General features: G+C 46.8%; 1 protein-coding gene across 1 annotated transcript in view; it reads left to right on the top strand.

Annotated features, from left to right (window-relative positions):
- The first annotated feature begins 16199 nt into the window (after positions 1–16199).
- Positions 16200–27077, top strand: part of MPP1 (membrane protein, palmitoylated 1, 55kDa) — an 18337-nt gene continuing 7459 nt past the window's right edge. Inside the window, exons 1-6 of the mRNA XM_014532373.1 lie at positions 16200–16347; positions 16629–16707; positions 17565–17650; positions 20215–20283; positions 22644–22840; positions 25206–25312. Coding sequence (XP_014387859.1) covers positions 16240–16347; positions 16629–16707; positions 17565–17650; positions 20215–20283; positions 22644–22840; positions 25206–25312 — 646 coding nt within the window. The 5' untranslated portion in view covers positions 16200–16239. The remainder of the gene's footprint in view (positions 16348–16628; positions 16708–17564; positions 17651–20214; positions 20284–22643; positions 22841–25205; positions 25313–27077) is intronic.

Here is a 27077-nt window from a genome sequence, read left to right as displayed (position 1 = left end):
GGCCCCGGGGAGCCTGCCCTCGGGGGTCCTGTCTCCGGGGTGAAGGCCGCGGCGGGCAGCAGCGTGTGCGGAGTTTTGGGTGCGGTGGGTGGTTGCCCTGGGCAGCCCTTCTGGGTGGGAATCAGCCGAGGCCGAGGCCTGGATAGAGTGATTTTTAAGGTCAAGGAAAACTTCTTCGTGGACGGAAGTCAGGGTAACAGAAAGACTTGAGGAGCAGATCCAAGAGGTCTGATTCGTTGGTGTTGAAATGCTTGTGTCTGGTCAGCAGAAAGGGTTGTAAAAGCCAACTCCGGCTCTAAAGTGCTCACTCACTGTCCCTCTGCGTGTAGCAGGATCCCTTGTGTTACTGTGTGCATGCGGTCGCCTGTATGTGTGTGTGAGTGGATGAGGAATGCAAGGATTTCAGAGGTAATTCCGCCCTCGGGGTCCCTGCGATGACCTTCGAACCTCTGTCCTCAAAGATGCCCGCAGGGGAGGGTGACCATTTTCTTATTATTTCTCATAGTTCTGGGTGTGAGTGGGACCCAGCAAGGCAAGGTGGTCGCTCAGGGTCTCTCAGGCAGGGGTGCAGTTAACCAGAAAGCTCACTCACTCCCTCGCTCATCTGAGGCGCTCATCTGGACCCATCAGCCACAGGACATGCCAGTGGCCTGGCCTTCCTCACAGCATGGTGGCCAGCTACCAATGAAGGAAGAGGGAGGGAGAAAGAGAGAAGCAGAGAGGGAGAGGGGGAGAGAGAGAATCCAACTGTGGGCAGTCCTTTTCTGTCTGCTTCCTTTCACTCAACATAAGCTGAGCCCCCTCTCTAACTCCAGGACCAGACTGTGTGTACATCTGATGGGCAGGTGGGGACATCGTCCGCCTATTTGAAAAGAGGCCCTATGACTGCAAGAGTTATGTGGTGGGTGCACCGTCCGAGTAGACAGCGGCTTTTGTGGAGCTGTGAGTTTATCCTCAAATATTGGATACAGTCTGTGGGTCCTCCCAGTTGTTTTGTTGTTATTAGAGGATTTGAAAAAAAGCTGAAAGAAGAGAACGTACTAAATCCCTGAATGACAGCGTATCCAGATCTGCCAAGGTGGGCTTCAGAGGGAGAATCTCCAAGTGGTGATGGGTGGCTTCACCCCACCAACCTGCTGATTCTTATTTCTTTTTTTTTTTAATATATTTTTACTGATTTCAGAGAGGAAGGGAGAGGGAGAGAGAGACAGAAACATCAATGATGAGAGAGAATCATGGATCGGCTGCCTCCTGCACGCCCCACACTGGGGATCGAGCCCACAACCCGGGCATGTGCCCTGACCGGGAATGGAACCGTGGCCTCCTGGTTCATAGGTCGATGCTCAACCACTGAGCCACGCCAGCCCGGCTGATTCTTATTTCTTGAGGTTCACCTTCCCTTCAGGGCTCTTACCAGTCTTCATTGCCAACACTAGGCTGTGCCTCGTGCTGTGTGGCCTCGGGCAAACTGCTGAAGCTCTCTGTAACTTAGGTTTCTCTTCTCTGTAAAATGGCCCCGCCTGGAGAGTCTGGAGAGAAATAGTGATGCTTCCCTGAGATAATGCTTGTCGGGCACTTCAAACCGCACTGGAACATTGAACTGCACTGGGACATCCAACATCTAAGAGCCGCCTGTCCAGGGGCAGGCATCCCGTGTTCCTATCCTGGCAAGACTCGAAACCCAAAGTTTTACTTCTGACCGTAGCCCACATTTAATATTGAAAAAGTGTCAAATGATAATTTTGCAATAGGTTTGAACTGTAACCTGTCTCTCCCACCATTAAGTACAGTGGGGCCTTGACTTACGAGTTTTCGTTCTGAGACCGAGCTCGTTAAGGAGCTCATTAAGGAGCTCGTTAAGGAGCTCGTTAACTCAAATTACTCTATCAACTCAATGCAAAAAATCCTCCGAGAGACAGCTGGTATCTCAAAAAACTCATTAGTCGGGACACTAGTAAGTCAAGGCCCTACTGTATATAGTTCCTTCCTTAGAGAAACTGATTTTTTAAGCTTTCTCTGGCCTTATTCTTTTTTTTAAAATATATTTTATTGATTTTTTACAGAGAGGAAGGGAGAGAGACAGAGAGCTAGAAACATCGATGAGAGAGAAACATCAATCAGCTGCCTCCTGCACACCCCCTACTGGGGATGTGCCCGCAACCAAGGCACATGCCCCTGACCGGAATCGAACCCAGGACCCTTCAGTCCGCAGGCCGACGCTCCATCCACCGAGCCAAACCGGCCTCGGCATTATTCTTTTTTAAAAAAAATATTTTTATTGATTTCAGAGAGGAAGGGAGAGGGACAGAGAGATAGAAACATCAATGATGAGAGATAATCATTGATCAGCTGTCCTCTGCACGCCCCATGCTGGGGGTTGAGCCTGCAACCTGGGCATGTGCCCTGACCCAGAATAGAACTGTGACCTCCTGGTTCGTAGGTTCAGGTTCAACCACTGAGCCACACTGGCTGGGCTGGCCTTATTCTTTACATAGTGTCCATTAGTACACATAAAACTGATTGTAAAATTCCTACTACTACTTTTCTCTTTAGTCTGATTTGAAGCAGCACTTTCCCCATGACCTGGCATTAAATAGGTCTAGAATCCCTAAAAATTCACTTGGGCCTATCCCACATAAAAAAATGAACGAACAGGCCTGGCCAGTTGTCTCAGTGGTTAGAACATCGGCTCACGGATTGAAGGGTCTCGGGTTTGATTTCATTCAAAAGCACGTGCCTCAGCTGAGGCTCTATACCTGACGCCGGTCAGGCAGGTACAAGAGGCAACCAATCAATGTGTCTCTCTCACATCGATGTTTCTCTCTGTCTCTCCCCCTCCTTTCAACTCTCTAAAAACCAGTAGAAAAAATATCCTCGGGTGAGGATTAACAAACCAAAAAGAAAAAAAAAGAACTAACAAATAAGTCAGGCCCAGGTGAGTTTCCACTAAGAAGACCTGTCTATTGGTTCTTAGGCCACCACATGCAGCATCACTCCACACTGGTCATCGTTCACGCTGGCCTACTATGTGCAGGCCTGCTGCTGTGGCTAAGAAGGAAATAAGTGAGGACACAGAGGCAGGCGTAGGGTACTGTGAAGCTGTTGGAGCCCGAGTTGTTTCTTTTCACCGAAAGCATAATAGAAAATAAAGTGTAGCCCAGCCGGTGTGGCTCAGTGGTTGAGCATTGACCTCTGAACCACGAGGTCAGGGCACATGCCCGGGTTGTGGGCTCGATCCCCAGTGTGGAGTGTGAAGGAGGCAGCAGATCAATGATTCTCTCATTGATGTTTCTCTCTCCCTCTCCCTTCCTTTCTGAAATCAAGAAAAAAACATTTAAAAAAAAAAAAAGAAAGAAAGAAGAGAAAGTGCAACTTTCAAATTATTTAGTCCTCTCCCCACTTTCCCAGCACAAGGTGTGGTCTCTGTGGGACTCCTTCCCTTCTGGGAACTTGGTGACTGCCTTTCAGAAGTAAAGAGTTTGGTGTCCTTGTGACCACTCGCATTCTAGTCAATATTTTAAATTAGAGAAGATAATCTTTTCTAAGTCATTTGTTCCCTGACAATGAATTCGATTTCCCAGGTCAAGACCAATTCCCTGAAGTCGGGGTCTCTCTGACCTTGGCATTATTGACATTCTGAGTCTGGTAATTCTTTGTTGGGAAAACTAATACCTGCCCCCCTCCCCACTTGGGACAACAAAAATGTCTTGAGATGTTGCCAAATGTACCCTGGGGCGAGCAAGATGAAATCAGTTGACATTTCATTGATGTAGGGATTTTCCCTAAGCAGTGACTTGCTCAAAACTTTCAGTGTTGCTAAGAAAGGAGGGTTCTGGGTGTGGGGTATAGGAAGGCAAGAGTAAGTAGCCGAATTTCCAAAAGCTCTGGGAGAGGGGAAGTGACCCCGGGGGAGGAGGGAGGCAGGAAGAAAAGCTCTGAATTACGGAACCAGAACACAACTTTCGTAACTTGGACTTTTCTTTTCTGATTCTTCACTTTTTCTTTTTCCTCCATATAAAGAAATATACAGGAACAGAATACATATGTATGTGTTGGCTCAAAAGTCACCTTTCCTGCAAGGCCTCTTCTGGACACCCTACTTAATTTGTTTCGTTGTTTTTAATTTATTTCAGAGAGAGGAAGGGAGAGGGAGAGAGAGATAAAAACATCAATGATGAGAGAGAATCATTGATCAGCTGCCTCCTGCATGCCCCACACTGGGGATCGAGCCTGCAACCTGGGCTAGTGTCCTGACCAGGAATGGAACCGTGACCTCCTGGTTCACAGGTCGACAACCACTGAGCCACACTGGTTGGGCTGGACACCCTACTTAAAATCGCAAACCCCTTTGCCCCACTTCTGCCTTATTTTCCTCCATAGCACATATCATCTTTGATATTCCATCTAATCAGCCTACGGGCCGAAGGGTCCCAGGTTCGATTCCAGTCAAGGGCACATGCCCCGGTTGTGGGCTCGATCCCCAGTAGGGGGTGTGCAGGAGGCAGCCGATCCATGATTCTCTCATCATTGATGTTTCTGTCTCTCTCTCCCTCTGATTGTGTAGTCGTTGAATCTGCCCACTGCCACACCCACTTCGTGAGCACGGGGTCTTGTCTCCTACTCATTGCTGTACCCCAGGCACCTGCATGTACCTTTATCGGGTGAGCACTAGTCCTCTCACGGGCTCAGCTTGCCCAAGTTGTGTGGAGAAGCCACCCTAAGGCTTGGACTCCAGGCAAGGAGATGACTTGGGAGCAGAGTGCCCTGCAGTTCCGATAGAAATGAACTTCCATCAATACCCGTGTGCGCCCCTCACATAAAGGCCCCCGCCCCCCATGCTGTGCACTTTGGAAGGTGCTGTGCCCTGGCTCTTCCTCCAACCCTCACAAATTCTGAAGTCCATACTCTTTTTGAAAATATACTTTTTTTTTTAGCCCTGGCCGGTTCGGCTCAGTGGATAGAGCGTCGGCCTGCAGCCAAAGGGTCCCGGCTTCAATTCTGATCAAGGGCATGTACCTCAGTGGCAGGCTCCTCCCCGGCCCAGGGCCCTAGTCAGGGTTTGTGCAGGAGGCAACCGATCAATGTGTTTCTCTCACATCGATGTTTCTCTCTTGTCTCTCCCTCTCTCTCCCACTCTCCCTGAAAATCAATGGAAAAATATGCTCTGCCGTAACCAGTTTGGCTCAGTGGATAGAGCGTCGGCCTGCGGACTCAAGGGTCCTAGGTTCGATTCTGGCCAAGGGCATGTACCTTGGTTGCGGGCACATCCCCAGTAGTGGGTGTGTAGGAGGCAGCTGGTTGATGTTTCTCTCTCATCGATGTTTCTAACTCTCTATCCCTCTCCCTTCCTCTCTGTAAAAAAATCAATAAAATATATTATTTTTTTTTAAAAAATGCTCTGGTGAGGATTAAAAAAATAATATAAAAATATTTTTTTATTGATTTCAGAGAGAGTAAGGGAGAGGGAGAGAGAGAGAGAAACATCAATGATGAGAGAGAATCATGGATTGGCTGCCTCCTTCACGCCCCACACTGGGGATCGAGCCCACAACCCGGGCACACGGGGAATCAAACCATGACCGCCTGGTTCTTAGGTCGACGCTCAACCACGGAGCCTTGCCGGTCGGGCCATCCTCTTAATTTAAGTCCTAGAGTCTGAAACTTACTAGCCCTTTAACTTCAGACAAATGTCTAAACCTTTCACACACAGTATCTGGCTTTGCAGTCCTGTTTGCCTTCAGTGGACATCGTACAGTGGGTAGATAAAGGGTATTGGAAAAGGATCTTTAGGGAGTTGGCCTTTGGATTTGATGTATGTGTTCTCAGAGGGCTTTACTGCCTGAGAAACAATGCGCCTAGTTAATGTATAATTTTAAGACAGTACTTGCCAGAAATCCTGGCTCTTAAGTCTTCCTCTCTCCCCCCCAACTCTTCCCCCAGTTCTCGGTCATTTGTGGTTAAACAGTGATAACCTCTTCCTAGTGCCTTGGAGCCCTCTTTGGTTTCCTTAAAGTTTGTCTTGATGTTTTTGTTTGTTTGTTTTGCTTTCCCAAAGTGGACTAGGATCTCGTGGGCGGGCGGAGGGTGGGATGTTTGCATGCCCCTGGCCCCGGGCCGGGCAGGGCCGTGGGAGGCCGGCAGCTGTTAAGGGGCAGTGCCCAGGGTCTGCCCTCTTGCTGACCGCCCACCTTCTGGGCCCAGACTCTCTCCTGTCTCTTTGCCAGCTGCGGGTTGGCAGAGAGCCTGGCAGTAGGCTGAACTGTATTTGTTCTTTCCTCCGTTCACTGTCACTCCTTTGTCATTTGATGGTTTGAATGAGAAGAGCCACTTTCATTGCCCCTGCTTCATTCACTCCCCCTGCCACCCCACCCCCAAGTTTGTTTTTCATCTTTTTTTTTAAGCCCAACTTCCTTTGAGCAGCTACCTCTGCCCTTTGAACCCCGTGGCAGATGTTTCCTCCAGAGGGGGTTTCAGCCAGCAGGCTTGCCACTCCAGCAGTTTGTAGGATTAAAGGCCAAGAGGCTGCAGGGCAAAGGCCAGCCGTGCAGCCGTGTTTGCTCCCCAGTTTCTCCTGAGCCTGAGCAGCCATCTCTAAGGAGGGTCACTCCACCTTGCCTGTCCTGGGGGGTGGGGGTGGGGCCGGCCCACCTCAGCCCTGGGGCTTCCCAGGTGCACCTGAGATAAGGGTGGCGGTTTTGAAGTTGTGGAGGGAACTCTGCAAAATGGAGTTTAGTTACCTTTGACTTTTCCCTTTTGTCAGCATTGCTCTTGTCAGTTACCACTCGCATGCTGGTGGCGATGATGGTGGTGGCAAAACTGAAAAAGCCCGGCGGGCGTGGCTCAGTGGTTGAGGGTCAGCCTATGAACCAGGAGGTCACGGTTCGATCCTGCTCCAGGGCACATGCCCCGGTTGCAGGCTCGATCCCCAGTAGGGGGCGTGCAGGAGGCAGCTGATCAATGATTCTCTCTCATTGTTGATTCTATCTCTCTCTCCCTCTCCCCTCCTCTCTGAAATCAATAAGACTATATTTTTGAAAAACAGTAGCATGTGCCGTTGACCTCAGTCATGCATGTCATCAGTGACATCGCAGAAGCTTCTGTTAGAGCCGGCACTGTCTGGGGGCCCGGGTCTGTGAGGGAAGACAGCAGAGGTAAGCGCTCTGCCTGTGTGGGACTTACACCCCAGCTGTGGAGAGAAAATCAACGGAGTCAACAAGTGAAACATACAGAGCCCATTGGGATGAATGGCCAGCGAACAGGACAGGTTTGAGGAGATCAAGGAGCCAGGACACATGCCTTAAGATGTCCACCTGGGCCAGTTATTTACCCTGTGTCACCCCTCCCTCCTGAGCCCAGCCCCTGCCAGTTGTGCAGCAGAGCACTGGGATGCAACTTCCTCAGGCAGAACTGGAGTCTGAATCCCCGTTTCTCTGTCTTCGCCTCCCATTGAAGGTCAGACTTCACTTTGGTCTGTCCCCAGGACTTCGTGTCTTCTTCCCCGCTCTCCCCTGCAGGTGCCGTCCTCCTCACCATTTAGCTGTAAAGCCCCATTTGCTAGTTGGTTGTTTTTATTGATTTTTAGAGAGAGAGGGAGAGAGAGTTAGAAACATCAATGATGCCTTAGGCAGTTTGGCTCAGTGGATAGAGCATCAGCCTACAGACTAAAGAGTCCTGGGTTCAATTCTGGTCAAGGGTATGTGCCCAGGTTGTGGGCTCCATCCCCAGTGGGAGGCGTGCAGGAGGCAGCCGATCAATGATTCTCTCTCATCATTGATGTTTCTCTCTCAGGAAGACAGGGTGGCTAGGGGACAAGTTCATGGTAGAGATTGTGCTTTGCTTTTGGATGCCTTCCTGTTGCGAGGTTGGTTCTTTATTTACCACGTCGGAGGCTTCCGTTGCCCTTAATCATCATTTGTAACTTCTGGGGGAGGGTGATAGTGACGCTTAGTCATCGCGGAGGGGAATGACTTGATGGATAAGCACATTTGAAAGACCAACCTTTGGGATAGCAACTCTTGAACTTGTCTGACTGGAATGTGTTTTGCCTCTGGTAAGCTTTCCTGAGTCCTTAATTTAAAGGCTGACATGTTCAAATCAACCTTTGTGATGAGGCTGAGTAAGAAGTTTATCTGCCTCGTCTAGGTCCTCTATCGTGGAGGCTTCTCCCCCTTTCAAAGGTCATTTTGTATTCTGTGGACTAAGACTTTCTAATCTGTCATTATTCAGAACATTATACAGGGTTCGCCAAGTCTGAAAGCACAGATGAATCATCATAAATGGTTTATCGTGGGACATTACAGCACATGATAAAATAATATGACCCACCTTTCCAGACTTTATGGCCACCTGTATACTGTTAGTTCCCAACACACAGAAATGGTAGTTGCTGATAAACCCATACAATTAATTTCCAAGTTCGGGTTTCAGCTTTCTCAGCCCCACAATAACGAGTGATAAGAGATTCATAAGTCAGGGTCAAGGAAAGTCCTTAATTTTATTTCATGCTGTGCATTAGAAATGTGAGATTCGAGCTCATAATTTGAGGGCAGCAATTATTCAATCCCTGGTCCTTGAATTCCTCATTCTCTAGACTCAATCTGTAACCCATGCACATGGTAAAAACATACAAATAATATAGATGGTTAATTTGAGTAAAGGAATTTTCCCTGCCAACTTTACGCTGCTTTTGCTCTGGTTTTCCTGAATCTACTTGGATATCTGATCTTGTGCCCTTTAAATGGATCTGTGGCAGTAGATACCTAGCTTTGAATGTCCCAGGTCACCATGGGCAATGCTTCGAGGAACTGCTTCATCACTGTGTATCATGGCCTCTTATTTTCCCATCCCAGAATATGAGTGGGAATCTCATAGTCTGAAAACCGATCCTGTATACTGCATATTTCTCAAAGATCTGTTGCTTGTACCCATTCTTTGGTACCAAGCTCTCTTAGTTATAGTTCTTTGGTTGCAAACAATTGCTACTGGCCAGCCATTCTGCTACTTATTTTATGCAATAAGCTCAACTCTACTAGGAGCTCAATAACAGTACAGTATCAAAACCATGGATTTGACATTTGTATGATGTGTAAGTGTAGTTCTATTCCATTTGATCACGTGTAGATACGTAACCACCACTACAATCAAGATACATTGAAGAGATTGAACCTGTTCCATCACCACAAAGATGTTCCTGGTGCTTCTGCTTTATAGTCACACTAGAGGCCCGGTGCATGAAATTCATGCACTCGTAGGGATCCCTCAGCCCAGCCTGCGCCCTCTCACAGGCCAGGACCTCTCACTCCTCACCACCCGCCTGCTTGCTGCTCCTTACCTCTCAGCTCTCTGCTCCTTAGTGCTGCCACAGAGGTGGGAGAGGCTCCCGCCACCGCGCTCGCCAGCTGTGAGCCCGGCTTCTGGCTGAGCTGTGCTCCCCCTCTGGGAGCGCACTGACCACCAGGGGGCAGCTCCTGTGTTGAGTGTCTGCCCCCTGGTGGTCAGTGCGCATCATAGCGACTGGTCATTCCACTGTTCAGTCGATTTCCATATTAGGCTTTTATCATATAGGATGTCCCCCTCATTCCCACCATCCCTAACCCTTGGCAACCACTACTCTGTTCTCCATCTCTATAATTTTGTCATCTCAAGAATGTTATATAAATGGAGTCATATAGTATGCAAATTTTTGAGATCGGCTCTTTTCACTCATCAGAATGCCTTTTAGATCCATCCCAGGTTGTTGCATATATTAATAGTTTATTTTTTTTTATTGCTGAGAAGTGTTCCATGGTAAGGATGGCCTAGAGTCCATTGAAGTGCTTCCCTATTGTAGGCCATTCTGGTTGCTTCCAGATTTGGGTATTATGAATAAAGCTGTTATGAACCTTCATGTACAGGTTTTGTGTGAACATTTCCCAACAAAGGACCCAGCTCTCTTCCCAAATGGCCATACCATTTTACATTCCCACCAGCACTGGCTGAGTGATTCAGTTTCTTCGCATCCTCACCAGCATTTAGGGCTGTCACTATTTTTAACCTTAGCTATTCTGAGTATATAGTGGTTTCTCATTATGGTTTTCATGTGCATTCCTCCCTGATGATGGGCAACATGTTTGCATATCCTCATTTGCCATCCTTCCTTACATATTCTTTCAGTGAGATAGCTGCTCAAGTCTTTTGCTCATTTTCAACTAGATTGTTCTTATTATTGAGGGTTTTTTTTAATTTCAGAGAGGAAGGGAGAGGGAGAGAGAGATAGAAATATCAATGATGAGAGAGAATCATCAATCCGCTGCCTCCTGCACGCCCCCCACTAGGGATCAAGCCCGCAACCCAGGCATGTGCCCTGACTGGGAATCGAACGGTGACCTCCTGGTTCATAGGTCGATGCTCAACACTGAACCACGCCGGCCAGGCAACACCACACATTCTTGATTACTTGTAGCTGTATGTCTTGAAACTGTGTACACAGATTCCTTCTACTAACTTCCATATATATTTATATTTTTATTGATTTCAGAGAGGAAGGGAGAGGGATATAGAAATAGAAACAACAATGATGAGAGAGAATCATTGATTGGCTGCCTCCTGCATGTCCCCTACTGGGAATCAAGCCCGCAACTCAGGCATGTGCCCTTGACTGGAATCGAACCTGGGACCTTTCTATCCACTGAGCCAAACCAGCTAGGGCTGTACTGTCTTCCTTTTTGAAATTGTTTCAGTTGTTCAGGGCCTGTGCCTTCACATCACATACATGATTTTTTAAAGTCATTCAGAGGGGCTTTTAGTGTAACCCACATGGATCAGGTGAGTGAAGCTGCTTGTATATTAGAGAAGTAACGTCCCAGGAACAGGGGAATTGGCAGCCCACACTTGGCTTCTGTACAGGGAGCAGGAAGGAAAGACCTGGAGAGCATATGCCTGCCTGCAGGGGGCAGCCATTCCTCGGCCCAACCCAACAGCTTTGCCCCACTTGCTGCATGCCTTCAAACGGTGCACTCTGATTCCTTCTACTGCAGTGGTTCTCAACCTTCCTAATGCCGCGGCCCTTTAATACAGTTCCTCATGTTGTGGTGACCCCCAACCACAAAATTATTTTCGTTGCTACTTCATAACTGTAATTTTGCTACTGTAAACAATATGTAATTATATATGTGTTTTCCGATGGTCTTAGGCGACCCCTGTGAAAGGGTCGTTCGACCCCCAAAGGGGTCGCGACCCACAGGTTGAGAACCGCTGTTCTACTGTCTTCCCCGATCTTGTTTGGGATGGCAAGACGCCCAAGTCAGTTCTTCTCTCACTCAGTCCCTTTTGCAGCCTGGGCTGGCCATGTTCAATTCTGGCCGATGAGACGCGAACAGATGTGCGCTGGAGACGTCCTGGGACAGCTGTCCTGGCCCTTTTCCCTTCTTCCTGCCTTGACAGTGCAGCTCAGGGCCCGATTGGCAGCTTTTCGGGAGATGTTTTCACCCCAAGCTCATTTTTTCCTTTCTCTGTACAGGGACTTTGGAGCCCTGGGCTCTGGTGCTTTGCAGAGCGACACACCTCTCCCCAGCCAAGTCCTCCTCTGCTCTCTCAACTCTGCTTGATCAGTAACCATTCAGTCCCCCATCTGCTTTCTGTCTTCTAAAAAGTGATTGAAATCTCTGGTCCCTGATGACTTACTTCCTCATGTTTTCTTTTGGGTGGTGTGTTTCTATTTCCTTGCCCCCACCCCTGCTCTCATTTAAACAGGGTGTGGGGTGCACACAGGTACTGAGGCTGCCAACTTGAACCCAAATCAGTCATGAGAATTCTCTCTCGCCAGAATGGAAAGCATTGCACTTTGTAGAGCTTTTAGGAATAATAGATTTTCATTTGCCTGTGTAGAAATAAATTGAGCCCAGCTGGCGTGGCTCAGTGGTTGGGCGTCGACCTATGATAAACCAGGAGGTCATGGTTTGATTCCCGGTCAGGGCACATGCCCGGGTTGTGGGCTCGATCCCCAGTGTGGGGTGTGCAGGAGGCAGCTGATTAATGAGTCTCTCTCATCATTGATGTTTCTCTCTCTCTTTCCCTCTCCCTCCTTCTGTGAAATCAATAAAAATATATGTAAAAAACAATAAAAAACAAACTAATTAATTGAAACTGAAGGGATGCATGAAAATTTTTTATTTTATTTTTATTATTTTTTTTGTTAATCCTCACCCAAAGATATTTTTCCCCATTGATTTTTAGAGAGAGTGGAAGGGAGGGAGGAGGGGGAGAGAGAGAGAAAGAGAAACATCTATGTGAGAGAGACACATCTATTGGTTGCCTACTGCACACACCCTGACCCAGCCAGATCGTGCCTGCGACTCAGGTACATGCCCTTGACTGGGAATCGAACCTAGATCCTTTGGTCCATGGGCCAGTGCTCTAACCACTGAGAATACCAACCAGGGCTGATACATGAAATTTTATATGCTGAACATCTTCTGTAGCAGTGTCTTTTTGGATTCGTTTTTTTCTTTCTTTTTTTTAAATCCTCACCTGAGGATATTTTTCTATTGATTTTTAGAGAGAGTGGAAGAGAAAGGAAAAGACAGAGAGAAACATCTATGTGAGAGAAACATATTGATTGGTTGCCTCCTGCATGTGCGCCGACCAGGGCCCGGACTGGGGAGAAGCCTGCAACCAAGGTATGTGCCCTTGACAGGAATCGAACCTGGGACCCTTTGGTCTGCAGGCTGATGCTCTATCCACTGAGCCAAACTGGCTAGGGCTCTTCCAGGATTCTAAACGCATCTCAGCACTCTCCTACAGACAGACTTGCACAGCATCTTGACAACAGCCCACATTTGTAAGTGAAGCACAGGGAACTCAAGAAACGTGCCCACCATTACCCATATGTTAGTAAAAGAGTCAGGAGTCAGGACGCGGACCCAGACAGTTTGGGTCTGTTTCTGTCAGAAGGCGTGCCTACGATCTGTAACCTATGCTGTCTTTTTTCTCTCACTGATTTTTTAAAAAATATATATTTTATTGATTTTTTATAGAGAGGAAGGGAGAGGGATAGAGAGTTAGAAACATCGATGGGTGAGAAACATCGATCAGCTGCCTCCTGCACACCCCCTACTGGGGATGTGCCCGAAACCCAGGTACATGCCCTTGACCGGACTCGAACCTGGGACCCTTCAGTCCGCAGGCCAACTCTCTATCCACTGAGCCAAACCAGTCAGGGCTCTCACTGATTTCTTTTACCGCAGTAACACATGCACATAGTAAGTAATTTGAAAGGTTTAAGTGGCTACACGGTGAATACAATTTCCTTCTCGCCCCATTCTGTGGTCACCCAGTTCTCCTTCCCAGAAGCAGCTACGGTTGCCTGTCTCTCCTTCCAGAGGTCGCGTATGCATTTACAAGCAAGTGTGAACGTGACCATTGTTTCACTGTTTATGCTGATAGCATACCTTTCCTCGCTGTGGCTTTTTCTTCCTCTTAACAATTTATCTTCAAGGTTAACCTCAGCACCTCCTTGTCATTGCTACATGCTAGGATACCTCCTTGAGATGCAGTGTGAACTAGACTATTGAGCCGTCTACTATAGAGAACCTTGAAGTTATGATTTCTAAATATACAACCGTATCTCAGACAATTCTGTTTTAATAGCGATGTCATATGATTCGGTGTCATGTGAGTCTGGTTGCTACACAGGCAGTTTCTCTTTCTTAGTACTTCCCTCATTTGAGGCCACCCCGTAACTAGAACTATTTCAAATGTCACCATCTTATCAGAGTTTCCATTGACCTCTTAAAAGTATGTTAATTAAAGTGACAATAGTAGCCCTAGTGGTTTGGCTCAGTGGATAGAGCGTCGGCCTACGGACTGAAAGGTCCCAACTTTGATTCTGGCCCAGGGCACATGCCCGGGTTGCGGGCTCAATCCCCAGTGGGGGGCGTGCCAGAGGCAGCCGATCAATGATTCTCTCTCATCATTGATGTTTCTCTCTCTCCCTCTCCCTTCCTCTCTGAGATCAATAAAAATATATATTTTAAAAAATACAGTAGCCCTGTCCTCTTGAAAAATGTCAAGGTCATAAAAGGCTGAGGAACTTTTCCGAATGAAGGGTGATTAAGAGATGTGCAAACTCAATGCAGTGCTCAACCCTGAATTGAATCTTCATCTAGGAAAAGAAAATATATAGCTATAAAAGACAGTGGGAAAGTTGATGGTTGTTTACACTTTTCAGCTATTATGAATAAAGCTGGTGTGAACATTCATGTACAAGACTTTCTGTGGGAATCTGTTCTCTTTTCTCTTGGAGTGGGATGGCTGGGACATAGGGTAAATGTTAACTTTACATAAGAAATTTCCAAACTGATTTCCACAGTGGCTGCACCATTTACCATTCCCACCGGCAGTGTATGAGAGTTCCAACACTTGGTATCATCTGTCTCTTTCTTTTTAATATATCTTTTTATTGATTTCAGAGAGGGGAGAGAGAGAGAAACATCAGTGATGAGAGAGAATCATTGATCGGTTGCCTCCTGCATGCTCCACACTGGGGATTGAGCCCACAACCCGGGCATGTGCCCTGACCGGGAATCAAACCATGACCTCCTGGTTCACAGGCCAATGCTCAACCACTGAGCCACCCTGGCCAGGCAAATAGAATCCTATATAATAAAAGCCTAATATGCTAAATGTCTGACCATTCGTTTGACCGTTCGACCAGTTGCTATGACGCACACTGACTACCAGGGGGCAGACTCTCTGACCAGTAGGTTAGCTTGCTGCTGGGGTCCGGCCAGTCGGGACTGGGCAAAACAGGCCAGTCATACCCTGGAGCCAACCTCCCACAGTCCCTCCCCGACCTCTAAAATATTTATTCTAATTAATTTCCTTTCAATGTGCACCGGGCCTCTAGTTTCTCTATAGCCTCAGAGGTGGTTTGTGAGAAACTGATGGTAACCTGAATCACCTTTCCTGCTGTGTGACCCAGAGCATCAGGAAGTAAAGAGGGAAGAGCAATTGGGTCTGATGCTCACCAGAGCTCCTGTCACTGGGCGCTCATTGTTGGGATGGGAAAGGCCACCGCCATCCGTGCTCACTTCTCCACGTTACTGAGGCTTTCCCACTGCACTTGTCCCCTCTGCCTCCTCCCATTATGAATTAAACCCCGCTTGGGCCTTCACTATGGAGTATGTGTGTGTATGCCCCATGTAGGTACACAGCCCCTTACCAGAAGCTCTTGGGGCCCAATGTGCATTAGAAATCACAGCTTTCCTGACTGTGTTCTATTTTTTGTAATTCTCCCAGCAGGGCAGCACCCTGTAAATCAAACACATTAATATTTCTGCAGAGAACTGAGTCAACATGTCTATTAAGTTGGATAAATAAAGCTTTCAGACAGCTTCACATAAATTCAAATGAGATTGGATGCCAAACTCAGAACTGTTGGTGTTCAGAGCCTTGGGGTTTAATTTTTTAAAGATGTTTTTATTATTATTTTTTCCCCCATATATTTTATTGATTTTTTACAGAGAGAGGAAGGGAGAGAGATAGAGAGTTAGAAACATCGATCAGCTGCCTCCTGCACATCTCCCACTGGGGATGCGTCCGCAACCAGGTACATGCCCCTTGACCGGAATCGAACCTGGGACCCTCCAGTCTGCAGGCCGACGCTCTATCCACTGAGCCAAACCGGTTTCAGCTATTCTGTGTCTTACAGTGTTGGATTGAGAGAGAGAGAAACATCAATGATAAGAGAATCATTGATTGGCTGCCTCCTGCACACCCCCTACTGGGAATTGAGCCCGCAAACCCAACATGTGCCCTGACCAGGAATTGAACCATGACCTCCTGGTTTACAGGTCGATGCTCAACCACTGAGGCACACCGGCCGGGCCGTGGGGTTTTATTTTTTTTTATTTTTTAAAAATATATTTTATTGATTTTTTACAGAGAGGAAGGGAGAGGGGGAGAGAGTCAGAAACATCAATGAGAGAGAAACATCGATCAGCTGCCTCCTGCACACCTCCTACTGGGGATGTGCCCACAACCAAGGTACATGCCCCTGACCGGAATCGAACCTGGGACCCTTGAGTCCGCAGGCCGACGCTCTATCCACTGAGCCAAACCGGTCAGGGCAGGGCCATGGGGTTTTAGAATTGCTATTACAGACTGGCACAGGGGAGGATCTTCGCTGTTTACTTCACACATTGCTCTGTTGTTTTGATGGGACAGACCGTGTCGCACCAGTTGAATGCCGTGACCGAGGACATGTATACCGAAGAGTCTGCTGCCCCAGGTAGCCCTACCCAGGCTAAGGGACAGGAGGTGCGGAAGGTGCGACTCATCCAGTTCGAGAAGGTCACAGAGGAGCCTATGGTAACCCCTTATCCTGTTTCCCCCCTGCTTACTCTCAACCACATAAGTCACTGGGCCACGAGAGGAAACTCAGAAGCTGAGTTAGGGAAGCAGCCAGCTGTCGTATAGTCTGTCTCCATCTCAAGCTCCTCCTCCAAGCAGGCTTCATGCCCGTTCTAGTTGAGGAGCACCCCATGTAGAGATGGAAAATCTTTCTCCTGAGAAATTGCCTTAAATTGTCTTCAAGATAACCTCAGAAAGAGCTTAAATTAAAGCATTCTGCACCATTGTCTCTATTTCAGGGAATCACTCTGAAGCTGAACGAGAAGCAATCCTGTACGGTGGCGAGAATTCTTCATGGTGGCATGATTCATAGACAAGGTACTCTGTGGGGTTCCTAGATTGTTTCATAGTATTGTGTACTATGCTCTAGGTCCGTGGTCGGCAAACTGCGGCTCTTTGGCCCCTTGAGTGTGGCTCTTCCTAAGCCTTAGGAGTACCCTAATTAAGTTAATAACAATGTACCTACCTATATAGTTTAAGTTTAAAAAATTTGGCTCTCAAAAGAAATTTCAATCGTTGTACTGTTGATATTTGGCTCTGTTGACTAATGAGTTTGCTGACCAGTGCTCTAGGTCATGGTTTCTTTTCTATGGTATCCCTTTTTAAAATATATGTTTTTATTGATTTCAGAGAGGAAGGAGAGAGAGAAACATCAATGATGAGAATCATTGATTGGTTGCCTCCTGCACGCCCCCTACTGGGGACCGAGCCCACAACCGTAATCGAACCCGGACCCTTCAGTGTGCAGGCCGATGCTCTGTCCACTGAGCCAAACTGGCTAGGGCTGAACATTTCTTCTTTTTTTAAAAATATTTTTTATTGATTTCAGCGAGGGAGGGAGAAGGAGAGAGAGATAGAAACATCAATGATGAGAGAGAATCATTGCTTGGCTTCCTCCTGCATGCCCTCTACTGGGGATTGAGCCCACAACCCGGGCATGTGCCCTGACCGGGAATCGAATCGTGACCTCCTGGTTCATAGGTTGACGCTCAACCACTGAGCCACACCAGCTGGGCTGAACATTTATTCTTCACAAAATTTTTTTTCAATTACTGTTTACATTCGATATTATTTTATGTTAGTTTCAGGTATGCAGCATAGCGTTAGACCATCATATACTTTACAGAGTTGAACATTTATTCTTTTGTGGACTGATTTTTTTCATTTCATGGCAGGCTCCCTTCACGTGGGGGATGAGATCCTAGAAATCAATGGCACAAACGTGACCAATCACTCGGTGGATCAGCTGCAGAAGGCGATGGTGAGTATTTCTATGTCATTGTCTTCATCGGTGTCACTGTGCCTCATTTTCCTGTCAAAGTATTTGTATCTCGTGGAGGAAACGATTACCGTTGGCAATCTTTATTCTGTGCAAGAAATGAGAGTTCTCTGCTTTCATTGAGTAAACTTCTCAAACAAGGCAAATAGCGCAGAGCATCTGTCTAGAGAACATTGGCCTGGGTGGCAGAAGGCCGTGGTCTGTAATGGCAGCTCGGAATCCCTGCCCTACTTTATTCTAGCCCTGTGATTTTGAGCAAGTGAATTAACTTCTCTAAGTCATCTGTAAAACAAAGATAGTAACTCCTTCTTCTTCTTCTTCTTCTTTTTAAGAATTTATTTTATTTTTATTTTTTATTTTTTTATTGATTTTTTATAGAGAGTAAGGGAGAGGGATAGAGAGTTAACATCGATGTTTTTTATTGATTTTTTATAGAGAGTAAGGGAGAGGGATAGAGAGTTAGAAACATCGATGAGAGAGAAACATTGATCAGCTGCCTCCTGCTCACCCCCCACCGGGGATGTGCCCGCAACCAAGGTACATGCCCTTGGCCGGAATCGAACCTGGGACCATTCAGTCCGCAGGCCGACGCTCTATCCACTGAGCCAAACCGGTTAGGGCAGTAACTCCTCTTCTTATGTCACAGATTTATTATGAAGAGCAAATGGGATATTCTAATAAAAAGTTGAGTGTGCCCTTTAGATTCAGTCAATATTTGTTGAGCACTTACTATGTGCCAGGCATTGTACTTGGTGTATGTGCTGCCTGTCCTATGGGCCCCTCCAGATTCTTCACCATCTTCCTCCACCTCTGCACACACCAGAGATCATTCCTGTAACCAAAGCATTAAAACACCCCTGGGGGACACAGACAATAGGGTGGTGAAGGCCTGGGGCGGGGGGTGGGGACAAGCTAGAAGAGGTCAATGGAGGGGAAAGGGGGCCATATGTGATAACTTTCAACAATAAAGATTTTTTTAAAACCACCCAGGGGTGGTTGGGTGTAATTGGCCACCGCAGCAGAAGCCACACCTTGGGCACTTAGGAGTGAGATGCTAGGGTACTTGCCTGGGAATTAATCAGAGAACAGCAACCCAGAAGGAAGTGTCATTTGAAAACCAAAATGTGTTTTCTCACTTGAGACTGAGATGAGGAAACGGAACCTTGGAGAGTTCTGAAACTTGCCCACAATCACATGGCTTTTAAGAATTTGCTTTTAGCCCTGGCCGGTTTTGCTCAGTGGATAGAGCGTCGGCCTGCGAACTGAAAAGTCCCAGGTTCGATTCCGGTCAAGGGCACATGCCTGGGTTGTGGGCTCGATCCCCAGTATGGGGTGTGCAGGAGGCAGCCAATCCATGATTCTCTCTCATCATTGATGTTTCTCTCTCTCTCCCTCTCCCTTCCTCTCTGAAATCAATAAAAATATGTTAAAAAAAGAATTTGCTTTCATCAAAACTTCTTGTGTAGACTTCTGCTTCTGACCAAGATGGAGAACAGGGACCATACATACCTTGCCTCTTTCTTTTTTTTTAAAAATATATATGTTTTATTTTTTAAAAATATATTTTATTGATTTTTCACAGAGAGGAAGGGAGAGGGATAGAGAGTTAGAAACATCGATGAGAGAGAAACATCAATCAGCTGCCTCCTGCACACCTCCTACTGGGGATGTGCCCACAACCCAGGTACATGCCCTTGACCGGAATCAAACCTGGGACCCTTCAGTCTGCAGGCCAATGCTCTATCCACTGAGCCAAACCGGTTAGGGCCATACCCTGCCTCTCGAAATGACCCAAATCCTAAATGCCCAGGCCCCTAATGACAGAACTCCAAAGTACTTGAAGCAAAACCTGGCAGAACTGAAAGAAGAAAAATACAAATCCATGATTCTAATCCAAGATTTCACTATCTTTCTCTTTTTAAAAAAATATATCTTTATTGACTTCAGAGAGGAAGAGAGAAGGAGAGAAACATCAATGATGAGAGAGAATCATTGATCGGCTGCCTCCTGCACACCCCTCACTGGGGATCGAGTCCACAACCCGGGCATGCGTCCTGGTTCATAGGTCAATGCTCAACCGTTGAGCCATGCTGGCTGAGCGATAAATTATCTTGATTCAAAGCTTAGTCTGGCTTCACCCATTATTTCAGTTAAACCTGAAAAGGAGTGAAAATTGAGTTATCAGCTGTTAAAGTGTGTATACTACTTTGTTTTGGGACACCCGGTATTTGTAAATGTTTTTATTGGTGTAGAGAAAGCCTCGGACATGTGTGTGCCCGGACTCATCTTAGGTACTTTGTGGTCGAGTGGGAAGGAGGGGAATCATTAGCTTTTTCTACATTATTCTTTGTGCGTCTCCATGTTGTTACAGTGGTTTGGGGGCACATGATACTAGAATTGAAGGAGGAATTGTCCTACAGAATTTCCAAGTGTGCAGTAAAAATGGCTGTTGGGGAAAAAACACATGGGACTTTGAGGGGGGAAATGACTTTATAAAACCCAAATCATCCAAGTTAACATTTTATTACCCTTTTCTTTTTCAATAGAAAGAAACCAAAGGAATCATCTCATTAAAAGTAATTCCCAACCAGCAAAATCGTCTTCCTGCATTACAGGTGGGTTTGCTCTGTTGTGATGATGGCAGAATTCAGGCCCAGTGTTGACATGTGATTGAAATGACATGATTGTATTGAAAATATAAAAAATAGATTTTTTTAAATTGACTTCAGAGAGGAAGGGAGAGGGAGAGAGAGTTAGAAACATCAATGATGAGAGAGAATCATGGATCGGCTGCCTCCTGCACGCCCCCTACTGGGGATCGAGCTTGCAACCTGGGCATGTGCCCTGACAGGGAATCAAACCGTGACCTCCTGGTTCATAGGTTGCCGCTCAACCATTGAGCCACGCCAGCCGGGCATAACTTTTAAGTTCTATATATCTTACAGATGTAGCTGCCTGGTGCTCTCTGAACTAAACTAACATCCATTGCAAATAGACAGGCCTTCTTTCTGCCCACCGGCAGGGCTGGTACTTTGCTGCCTGTTTGCAATGAATGCGAAAGGAAGGGGTAATCTCCTTATTCCACAATCCCAAGAAGAAAATGGGTGAAGAGAATGAAGAGATCATTCCTAGGAGGAAAAACACACATGGCAGGAAACATATGAAAAAATATCCAATACCATCGAAGAGAGAAATAGCTCGACGGGGCCTTGGCAGATGAATGTGGGAGGAGTTTGGTTTGGTTGGTTTGTTTTTTTTCAAAACAACTCTGAAGTTTCTATTACAGATTATTGTAACGACAAGTTCAGGGTCTTTAGTAGACATATCAGTGTTCGTATTTTCATTTTCTTGTGTCACGGCTGGTAAATTGTGTTTTTCCAGGGATTTGTCAAGTGTATTCGTGTGAAATTGTTCATAAAATCGTATAACCTTTTAAACATCTCTGCTGATCTCTACTGGGAAATTGTATCTTCTCTCTTTTCTTAATTGGCCTTGCTAGGTTGTTAATTTCATGAATCTTTAAAGAACCACTTTTGCCTTTGTTGATCCTCTCAACTCTATTTTCTGTTTGATTTGTTTCTGCTCTTTATTATTTTTCTTCTTTCTTTGGCTTAGATATGCACCCCTAATTTTCCTACCTGAGGTAACTGGTATTAAATTCTGGAGTAGTTTCCTCCAGTCTTTTTTTCTATGTATAAATAAATACTTTTTTAAAATGTCAAGTGTGCTAGGTATTGTTTTTGTTGACTGATATTCTCATTTAATGTTATATCAGTAGCATTTTTCAAGGGCTTTAAATATTCTTCTACAAATTGATGTTTGTAGGTATGTGGTCATACATTCAGTAGATGACCATAACTTAACTAAATTCCCCATTCTTGGAAAATGAGGTTGTTTCCAGTAGTTCATCCTTATAAATAATTTTGTGGCCCTAGCCGGTTTGGCTCAGTGGTTCGAGCATCGGCCCGAGGACTCATGGGTCCTGGGTTTGATTCCGGTCAAGGGCATGTACCTCAGTTGCAGGCTCGATCCCTGGCCCCCCTGGTCAGGAACCGTGCAGGCAGCAACTAGTCGATGTGTTTCTCTCACATCGATGCTTCTGTCTTTCCCTCTCTCTTCCACTCCCCCTAAAAATCAATGGAAAAATATCCTCGGTGAGGACTAACAAAAAAATAAAATAAAATAAAATAAAAGGAAAAGAAAAATAAAATAATTCTGCAGTGAAGATATTATCTATACATTGTAACTGACAACTTCTGCATAGAAGTGGATTGTGGGATCAAGGGGACATCAACTTAGACCAATAACCACAAACATGTTGACTCAAAAAGGCAGTTCATATCTCCTTGTTGGAGGGTTCAGGTTTGACCCCTCCATAAACACCACAGTAACCAGTTCCAGGCGCTTCAGCTCCCCATCTATTCTTTTTTTAAAAATATTTTTTTATTGATTTCATAGCGGAAGGGAGGAGAGAGAGATAGAAACATCAATGATGAGAGAGAATCATCCATCAGCTGCCTCCTGCACGCCCCCCACTGGGGATTGAGCCTGCAACCCGGGCATATGCCCTGATCGGGAACCCAACTGGAGACCTCTTGGTTCCTGGGTCGATGCTCAACTGGTGAGCCACACTGGCTGGCAAGCCCCCCGGCCCCCCTCATCATTCTTGCCTCTGAGTTATTCATTCAGTCCTGACCCTACTTTTCTTAAAATATATTTTTATTGATTTCAGAGAGGAAGGGAGAGGGAGGGAGAGATAGAAACATCAATGATGAGAGAAAATCATTAATTGGCTGCCTCCTGCATGTGCCCTTGACCGGAATCGAAGCCGGGGCCTTTCAGTTCCACAGGCCAACACTCTCTCCACTGAGCCAAACCAGCTAGGGCCTGACCCTACTTATTTACAGCAGAACTTTCTATTACGTGTGCTGATGCCGGTGTTTCTCCTGAAGCTGCCCCTTGCCTTCTCTTTCAGATGTTCATGAGAGCGCAGTTCGACTATGACCCCAAAAAGGACAATCTGATTCCTTGCAAGGAGGCGGGACTGAAGTTTGCCACTGGGGACATTATCCAGATCATCAACAAGGATGACAGTAACTGGTGGCAAGGGCGGGTGGAAGGCTCCTCCAAGGAGTCAGCAGGCCTCATCCCTTCTCCTGAGCTGCAGGAATGGTGAGCTGCTTTCCCACGGGTGGGATTGGCGGGTAGAATGGGCCCATACCTGTCATCAGTAATGTTTTCGCTTCCCGAACCTGTCATCTTGCGTGTAGTTTCTCTCTCTCAACCAAGCCAATCTCCCAGCTTCCCTGGCATAATGGGTAAGAGCACAGGTAACAATGAGATGATAAGCTTACCTAGCAGGACTTTTTAAAATATATATATTTAGGGACAGATAGAAACATCAATGGTGAGAGAGAATCATTGATTGGCTGCCTCCTGCACGCCCCCTACTGGGGATCGAGCCTGCAACCTGGCCATGTGCCCTGACGGGGAATCAAACCGTGACCTCCTGGTTCATAGGTCGATGCTCAACCACTGAGCCAAGCCGGCCGGGCTGACAGGCCTTTAAACAAGCCCAAATAGCTCTTCATTTGTCCGAGGGCCTCTGTTTCAAGTGCTCTCCCTGTCCCTACAAGGAAGTGGCAGCACCGGACTGGCGCTTCCCTGGTCTCCTGCCTCCCAGGCCAGCACCTTTCTGAGAAGATATCTTCTGAGCCCTGCAGAAAACAGTCACATTTTAAATACTCGTCCTTTATGCAAATTGCCAGTGCATAGAAAATGAGGGGAAAATCAGCCTCTATCGCATATACTTAGCTGGTTGATCCAGCACTATTTTTTTTTTTAATATATTTTTATTGATTTCAGAGAGGAATGGAGAGGGAGAGAGATAGGAACAACAGTGATGAGAGAGAATTATTCGGCTGCTGCCTCCTGAATGCCCCACACTGGGGATCGAGCCCGCAGCCAAGGCACGTACCCTTGACCAGAATCGAACCTGGGACCCTTTTGTCCACAGGCCAACACTCTATCCACTGAGCCAAACTGGCTAGGGCGATCCAGCACTATTATTGCAAAGACCACGCTTCTCCCATGCACAGCCGTGTCTCAGCTTGGTCATAAATGAGCTCAGAGGCAGGGGCCGGGCCCCAGGCTCCCCACCAGCTGCCATCCAGACCAATGCACGGATGGCTTCCCAGGGCTTCCCAGGGCTCACCACCCCTCACCTCTCAGGAGACTTCCTTATTTAAAAAATAGTTTTATTGATTTCAGAGAGGAAGGCAGAGGGAGAGAGAGAGAACATCAGTGATGAGAGAGAACCATTAATTGGCTGTCTCCTGCAGGCCCCCTACTGGGGATCAAGCCCTCAACCCAGGCATGTGCTCTGACCAAGAATTGAACCGTGACCTCCTGGTTCATAGGTCGACGCTCATTCATTGAGCCATGCCAGCCGGGCCCTCTAGAGAGTTCAAATAGCTGGCTATGGGAATGTGTCCGGGAGGGAGCGAACCCCCACCATGTCCTCCTGTCAACGCAGCCTGACATTGCAGTTGGGCTCATTCCACCTCTCTCTGCGGAGCCCCCGGCTCCAGGCAGCCAGCTCCCGGTGTGGTACCGAGAATACAGCGGACACATCGGCTCATGTGATTCTCTCCTCACTTCCTCCACGCTGCTCACCACAAACCCAGAGCCTTCTACACACAAGAGAGAGGCTGAGAGAAGGAGAATGGGGGTGAAGGGAGGGAAGAAAGGAGAGAAAAAGAGAGAGATAGAGAGACAGAGAGGGTGAGGGTTGCTGGCACAGACAGCTTAGAAAGAGCAGGGATATGAGAACTTGAAGATGAGAAAGGGTAGGTTATGAGAGAGAGAGATGAGGAGTATGGGGAGAGGAGAAATACACGTACAGACACTGAGAGAGGCTGAGAGACTGAGGGGGGTTCTCAGAGAGAGACAGAAAGTGGGGGGCATGCCCTGCCAGTGTGGCTCAGTGGTTACGGTTCGATTCCCAGTCAGGGCTCATGCCGGATGATGGTTCTCTCTCATCATTGATGTTTCTCTTTCTCTCTCCCTCTCCCTTCCTCTCTGAAACCAATAAAAAAAATATTTTAACAAAATTAAAAGCCCTAGCTGGTTTGGCTCAGTGGATAGAGTGTCGGCCTGTGACCTGAGGCAGCCAATTAATGATTCTCTCTCATCATTGATGTTTCTCTCTCTCCCTCTCCCTTCTTCTCTGAAATCAATAAAAATACATTAAAAAATAAAATAAAAAGAGAGGGGCTGAGAGAGAGAGCGAGAGAGAGAGAGGATGAGTGTTAGAGACTCACAGAGAATGCGCAGCTGGCAGAGGGTATGAGAGAGGAGAGGTTCAAGAATGACATGAAGGTTTGGGCAAATGCCAAGGGAAGGAAGAAGGCAGATGAGTCTGGAGGTTTTGCGTAGACGGGGAAGGAGGTTACTCAGCTCTGTCACAACCCAGGGGAATGAGCCTGGGGCTTTCCCACTGGCCTCCGCTGACACCCTTGGTCATCTTTCCTACCAGGAGGGTGGCGAGTGTGGCTCAGTCTGCTCCAAGCGAAGCCCCGAGCTGCAGTCCCTTCGGGAAGAAGAAGAAGTACAAAGACAAGTACCTGGCCAAACACAGCGCAAGTGAGTGTCCTTGAACTTCCTGGGCTCCTCTCTGCGGGCTCCTGGCAAAGGGCAGGGGGCGTGGTGCTCAGTGCAACATACGTGATGCCGAAAGCGTGCCATTTCTTCTGCTTTTTTTTTTTTTAATCCTCACCCGAGAATTTTTTTTTTCATTGATTTTCAGACAGAGTAGAAGGGAGAGAGGAGGCGGGGTGGGGAGAGAGACATTGATTGGTTGCGTCCTGAACAGCTGGGGCTGAGGATCAAACCCACAACCCAGGTACGTGCTCTTGACCAGGAATCAAACTCACGACCCTTAGGTCCACAGGCCAGTGCCAGTGCGCTAACCATTGAGAAACCAGCCAGAGCATCTTCTGCTTTTCTTACTATTTCTTTTTTTAAAAATATATTTTTATTGATTTCAGAGGGGAAGGGAGAGGGAGAAAGAGAGAGAGAGAGAGAGAGAGAGAGAGAGAGAGAGAGAGAGAAGCATCAGTGATGAGAGAGAATCATTGATTGGCTGCCTCCTGCACACCCCACACTGGGGATCAAGCCTGCAACCCCGGGCATGTGTCCTGACCAGGAATCGAACCAGGACCCCCTGGTTCATAGGTCGATGCTCAACCACTGAGCCACATCAGCTGGGCTCTTCTGCTTTTCTTTGATTTCAGAGAGGAAGGGAGAGGGATAGAGAGATAGAAACATCAATGATGAGAGAGAATCATTGATTGGCTGCCTCCTGCTTGCTCCCTGCTCGGGGGTGGATCAAGCCTGCAAGCCAGGCATGTGTCCTTGGCTGGAATTGAACCTGAGACCTTTTAGTCCACAGGCCAACGCTCTATCCAGTGAGCCAAACCAGCTAGGGCTCTTCTGCTTATCTTTTATTACATTCATCTTCCCAAGCTCTCTGAGACAATGCCAGTACATACAGGGTGTCCCGAAAAAACGTATCCACACTTTCACAGCGGATAGCTCAATGTTGAAAATGAAATGTATTTTAATAAGCACTGCCTTTATAATTATTCAGGGTGTGTGCATACATTTGAGGGGACACCCCATATTAAGGAAGGCCAGTGGCCTTTTCACACCTACTCATCACCCTCACCCCTCAGGTAACCAACTGAACAGCCTTCCAGACCCTTCTCAGTGTGCCATTCCCATCAGCATCCCCAGCCGGAAGGGCGAACACCCCCAGAGCATAGCTTGTCTTCCCGAGATCTCATTCTGGCTTCGTTTTTTAACCTACCATGGTTGGGAATATAATATACTAAAATTATAAACGGATTATCAAGCAGATTGTAGATAACAAATGAATAATTAACACTTTTTTATTTTTTTAATGGTACATCCACTTTATTTTTAATTCTTTATTTTAAATACTCACTGAAGATATTTTTCCATTGATTTTTAGAGAGAGTGGCAGAGAGAGGGAAAGAGAGAGAAATATTGATGCGAGAGAAACACATCGATTGGTCCTCCTGCACACAAACCAAACCAGGGCCCAGGCTGGGGAGAAGCCTGCAACCAAAATACGTGCCCTTGACCGGAATCAAACTCAGAACCCTTCTATCCACTGAGCCAAACCGGCTAGGGCAGTGATGGCGAACCTTTTGAGCTCAGCGTGTCAGCATTTTGAAAAACCCTAACTTAACTCTGGTGCCGTGTCACATATAGAAATTTTTTGATATTTGCAACCACAGTAAAACAAAGATTTATATTTTTGATATTTATTTTATATATTTAAATGCCATTTAACAAAGAAAAATCAACCAAAAAAATGAGTTCG

Source organism: Myotis brandtii, unplaced genomic scaffold (genome assembly GCF_000412655.1).
Source record: "Myotis brandtii unplaced genomic scaffold, ASM41265v1 scaffold889, whole genome shotgun sequence".
Taxonomy (NCBI): domain Eukaryota; kingdom Metazoa; phylum Chordata; class Mammalia; order Chiroptera; family Vespertilionidae; genus Myotis; species Myotis brandtii.
The sequence above is the reverse complement of the archived record's forward strand: the minus strand, read 5'-3'. Positions and strand labels throughout refer to the sequence as shown.